General features: G+C 32.5%; 1 protein-coding gene across 4 annotated transcripts in view; it reads right to left on the bottom strand.

Annotated features, from left to right (window-relative positions):
* The window catches only part of LOC106468910 (afadin-like), a 49,498-nt gene extending 43,427 nt beyond the window's left edge, over positions 1 to 6,071 (bottom strand). For all 4 annotated transcript variants that reach the window (XM_013929362.2, XM_022397313.1, XM_022397314.1 and 1 more), the window contains exon 1: positions 5,819 to 6,071. In XM_013929362.2, the coding sequence (XP_013784816.1) occupies positions 5,819 to 5,929 (111 nt within the window). In that variant the 5' untranslated portion in view covers positions 5,930 to 6,071. The remainder of the gene's footprint in view (positions 1 to 5,818) is intronic.

Here is a 6,071-nt window from a genome sequence, read left to right as displayed (position 1 = left end):
CGTCTGACAAACACGACTGTGGGTTCGAATCCTACAGTCTCTGACCGATCAAATAACTAAAAACTTAACAGTCTGGAATGAAAATGGTGAATGAGACGGCCTGGCGAGTTAAAGTGACCCGTCTGACAAACACGACTGTGGGTTCGAATCCTACAGTCTCTGACCGATCAAATAACTAAAAACTTAACAGTCTGGTAGTGCATCTGTAAGACCTAGACTCTAGAGCATGGGTTCCCAAACTTTGCCAACCAGCGGACATCCTCCCGCTAAAAATAGTTTTTATCATTGTGTAACTGGTGTATCATATGTGTATTTTACTACCTTTAATTTGGGATTTATATACATTACTATATTATTTTAAGAATGTCTTAGCATTATACTTCATTCGTTACTCTTTCAGTAAATGGTAATTTCATAAATTTGCTGTATTACTGCAGACCCCTTAAGTACTATCGCGAACCACAGTCCGTGAACCTCTGCTCTAGAGGATTAAAAGTCAATACTTCGAACAGATTTTAAAGCACTTTAAATGGACTGAGCCAACCCCCCAAAAAAGGTGCTGTGACTGGAAACGAAAGGCCGATATTCAAGTCAGTTTTCACGTCGAACGTCACAATGTTTATTGGATAGATCTGCTTTGTCATAACGAGATAACTAGCGGGGAACGTATATCGTGTCCTAAATTGTTTAAAACTACGTTATCAAATATCAACAAGTTCCCATGTACAGTATGTTAATAATTAGTATCTATTACTTTTTTAATATAAGCTTAGGAATTTCATGAGTCACCCTGACGATAATATAACTATCGTGATTGTAAAGAAATTTTTCGATCATTACTTTACAAATGAAGCCTGTTCAGTTTTATCTGTATGTGTAGCTAACGTGATTTGTACGTTGCTAAATCTTTGAGTCACCTCTCAATACCGTGACTGAAATATGAAGTAGCGTAATAACGTTCTGCTGTAAATATTACCATAACGTAGTTAACCCTAAAATATAGATGATGTCCGAATCCCATTGACTTTTTAAACAGAATTATAAACTATTTATGTACAATCGACTACAACAAATGATCGATATTAATTCCACCAATTAATGTAATATGTGGACCCCTACCGGTAATAAACCATGCAGAATATAGAACAATTGACAAAAGGAATTGTGTACATACTCCTACACAAATCGGCCAAAGTTTACTTTCTGAACGTCAACAAGACCAAGAAAAACACGAAAACGTCCATTAGTAATAACATCACTAATTACTTCATTGGGTAATTGGTTTTTATAACACCCGTAGCCTCCTGAAAACATCAGCGTGACGACTTTATAACCCAGGGATACCACTCTAAAAGAAAAAAAAAGTCCGTCATACTCTGTTTTGTGTGGAGAGTTACTTCGTCAACCGCAAGCATTTTCTTATTTTCACTAAATCTCACACTGCTATCTGAAAGACGTGGTATTGTATTTCTATCCTGTCCAGCATGTTAGGACATACAGTACCAGTCTTTCAAGAATTTATATTAGGCGAGATTAGTATCTTGTAAATATAAGAGCTGACGGAACCAGTGTTGCATGCTCTAAATTGAGTGTTACCGTTTTCTTTATAAGTGATACAGTTTAAAATGGCCAATTAAGTTTAGTGTTTATATAAACAAATATTGCTGAATTAATCTAAAAATAAATAATAATTTTACTGTTTTTTTTAATACAGAAAAAGCTCAATATATACATTTTTTTTACTCCCGAATTCTTGTGTCTTTAATTCAATAAATAGTAGTGTTTCCGAATGGTACAATTAGGCCTAAAAGAAAGTGGTAGAAATATCTGCTGAGAACGGTTATAATTTCTGAAGCGTGTTTTTGTTGTTTTTTTTCCATTAAAATCCTTTGCGAGCCCAATAGTGTATTTTACTGTGATAAGCCGCCTACGTGTACAGAAAGAGAACATATGCACGTTTCAAGAAACATCTTCGTCCAAATAATTGTTGTTGTTAAATATAGTTCTTCCAATAGGTATGCATTTTCGTTGTGTGAAGATGGAAAATTTTATTTTCTAAAAATAAATGTTTGCCTGATAGGTTTTAAAACTGTGCGAAGTTTACATAATAGTATCCAAATAACACAATTGAATTATCTAAAACACATCAGACAACCAAAATAGATTAAAATATAAAGAACAACAAATGTAGTCTTTGAAGCATGAATGAGATCAATCCGCTGTAGCCCTAGAAAATTCAAAATTACAATTAAAGAAATTCAAGGCTTACAATTATAAAATGTTTCTGAGATAATGTTTTGTTGCGTCATCGAGATCATGTGATTCTCACGCTCTCTACTTTCTAGAATTATCCTGTACTTTGGCGAATGTTCTAGTTCTTGCTGGATATAGGGTAGGCTGGTAAAAGAGGGGAAGGTAATGTGTGGGTAGATAGTGAGTAACTGATTTGCAGTCAGAAGTATTGTTGACGTTCGTTGATTAGCGTTTGTTTTAGCGCGATTGTTGAAGTTAAGTGTATCGGTAAAGTTATATCCGGAAAGAATAAACCAGTTTTATTAAGAAAGAACTTGTGTCGCTTAAGTTTCGTCGGAACGAAGTTACGGAAAATCAATTAACAAACAGAGACGTAACAGTTTTGAAACCTTTTATAATTTAGGCCTAGCTTTGTGTGTTTACCCGATTTCATTACATTTCATCACTATATAAATAATGTGAAAATTGTTTGGTAGAGTTTAGAATAAATTTTTTAGTTGAAACTCAAGCAAGTTGAGCCGATGTTTTCATTTATATTTTTTTTTAAAAATTCGCGGACTTTATCTTGTAAACAACTTTTGGGACTACATTTTGTTTTTTCCTCTCTAAACTCCTCCATCGTGTAAATAAATAAATATAATATAAATAACGCAAAGTTTACAGAAAAATATTTAATAGTCCGTAACAAAGAAAAAAAATGTATTTCGGGATTAAAATAACATCTCTCTCTCTACCCGTGTGTATATTATTTCTACATTGTCAGTACTTTAGCCAAATTAAGAATTAAGTTTCTGGTTTGTTTTGTTTTTTTGTTGTTGTTGTATTTTGCTTTGAACTCAAACGCAACACAAAAGCGTACTTACTCAGTCCCAGATCAATACATGGAAAAAATAGGTAGAGACACTACGAGCCTGTTCCTTTATACCCTTTTACACAATGTGCTGTTTCGCTTACAACATAAAAAAACTCTTGGAATTGAGTGGCGTCTGCTATTAAGTCCTTCTTTTTCTTTGTGATCATTTGTCTGTCGAATTTACTGTTTTTACATTGCATTATCTTTAGTGTTTTTCCTATACATATAACAGTATTATATGTGTTCAACTTAAGGCTTAAGGAACCTATTATCATTATCTTTAATAAAACACAACCCTTATTTCTTCAAATTTTATGTCCACAATTACGTTAGTTTAACTGCTGGTAATTCTGGAACTGTACAAATAACCAATAATTTAAATATTAAATATCGTAATGCTATAATACAAGAATACGTAGGAGTAGAACGTGGGTGTTTGGTAAACTAATACTTTAGGCCTAAGAATGGCGATAAAATAACGCGTTTGACTTTTTTTTGTCACATTCCTATTACACAATATTAATATGTAACAGATTTAAAATGTGAAATGTAAGCGGAAAATACGCTTATGTGACATCTAAAAAAAAATGTCTTCCATTTGGCTACGGTTACTACATAGTACAAAGTAAAGGTGAGGCGATACAGTGATACGATACGAGTATCATATCATGAAGTCGTGATAAGCTACCATTTAGTTGATCAAATCTGAGAATTAGAAGAAAAAAAAAGCACTGTAAAGTGTGCAGTACTTAAATCATAATAAATTACAAACAAGACTGTTAAACTTTTAACAGACCATTGTTATGATGAGATACGCACCCCTACTACAAATATACCATACTAATCCGACCATTCTCAGTAAACCAAGTTTAGTTTTCGATCTTTCTGGCAAAATTCCGATTTTTTTTTTTTATAATAGTTCAGGACAGCATTTAAAACAAATCCTAATATACAAATAAACTTACTGACGTATTTTGCACCTACAACAACAACAGATTATAGCAAAAAGATTTTAAGGTATTTGTGTGTAAATATTCGAAAATTTAATTAAAAGGGGTAATTGTTTTACTACTAATACTGCAGCAACAGAAACAAACCACTGGCGACCCCCCAATTTTCAGAAACTTTGAAATTCAGTACCAAGCGATCTGATAAAACTCCGTCATATTTTTATCGCTGCACCATTTTTTTCCCATTGTTCAAGGTTAGCCACAGCACACGTTCACACAAGTACAAAAAGATTAATAAACATTCAAGTCCTAGCTAATTTTTTTAAACCCTTCAGTCAACTGCTCTTCGTCAAGTTTCAAAATATAAATGTAATGTCTGACAAAGGCAGGGTACTTGAAAATAGAAAATAAAATCACTTAAGTTTTTTTTGTATGTTTGTGTATAACAGACAGACCTCGACGATACAAGAGGCGATTCGATAAATACGGAGAAATATTATGGTAGATTAAGTGATGTTATTTAACAAAAAAATCTTTAGTTTGGACTTAATAAAACTTTGAACATTGTGTAGCGAACTTCTCATAGACGTAAGAAACCAGTTTAAAAACAAAATATTTTTCAACTGTATACCCTCACTAATACATTCATTCAATAGCCTTTGAAATTGAAATAAATATATCACTTGTGTGTCTCGCGAAGCCCGAAATGTAATTTGGATTTTGGTTTTTATGCAACCTTCATCAATCCAATCTTGAAATTGGACTTATAATAGACTTACACAACTTTCCAAATTGCTAACCAATTTAGAAACTATTCAATGTATGAGCAATTGATAGAATGAATATAAGTATTATAGGAACAATAGATTAATTTGTGTCTAATTATGAAATATGTAGCTGACGAAAAAGTCCCAACAATCTCATCTATTTGGAAACAAGAAACTTAAAAAAACAAGTACAAAGTACATTTCAAAATTTAAAAAAATAAACGATATATCAATCTACTGTTTAGTAATCGAACTATCGGCTATGAAATCTATTGCTCTGAACTCTAAAATTATGTATTGATTTTATTCTTCCAATACCACAGTATTTGTGATGATTGACAGGCTAAAATAATATATACATTTAATATTTAATCTTAGTTTCTGCCAACTGATTCGTAGAAATAAAAAAAAAAAACATTCCCACGCCTACCAAAAATAGCTTAATAAAACATCACTGAACAGACTAGCTAAACATAACGCATTTAAATTGAAAATTCAACCTAAATTTGAAACAGTTTCTGACTAGGCCATGAATCATAAACCCTTGACAGGACTGAATATATATTTACTGCTCTAATTTCCAAAATAACATTTTATTTGTTAATTCTCTCAGTAACAATTAAAATAGGTTAGAAATGTGTAAACTAATACTTCTGACCAACGCCCATAAAATGTCCTATAAATTATATTGACAATATTTTTCAACTTCGAGATTTTCAGGCTGTCCTTAATCATTTCCTGCTGGACAAAGCTTGCTGCGAATGCTAGTACTACTACTAGTAGACTCTGCTATGACTAGGTTTAACTTACCTGTCTACAACTACTGAACTAGCTCACCTGCGCCATCTTGATTTCAAAATTACCACAATATCACTTAATACTACTGTTTTACACACTTTGATTAATTAATTAGCTCCGTGGATTTTTGATATTTTACGGAAGAAATGTTTGAACTGACGATAAGTTAGTGACGTCTTGTGTAACTACGATCTTACCTCATTCGGTTCGCTGACGGCAAACAAATCAAGACGATTGGCATTCCATTCAGTAATTATATTCCGTAAGTTTTTACGTTCTTCTGTTTTCCAATCCATTTGTTTATCCATTATGGCTTGCGTAAGTTACAGATCTTAGACCACACCTAATCCTTAATCATACTAAATTACAGTATAGTTTAACTTTTAAATTTTATGTAATAACGGAAGCAAGCTAAAACGTCATCTACCTACTTTAAACCACTACTCAAGT

The sequence above is a fragment of the Limulus polyphemus genome, unplaced genomic scaffold, assembly GCF_000517525.1.
Source record: "Limulus polyphemus unplaced genomic scaffold, Limulus_polyphemus-2.1.2 Scaffold3215, whole genome shotgun sequence".
Classification (NCBI taxonomy): Eukaryota; Metazoa; Arthropoda; class Merostomata; order Xiphosura; family Limulidae; genus Limulus; species Limulus polyphemus.
The sequence above is the reverse complement of the archived record's forward strand: the minus strand, read 5'-3'. Positions and strand labels throughout refer to the sequence as shown.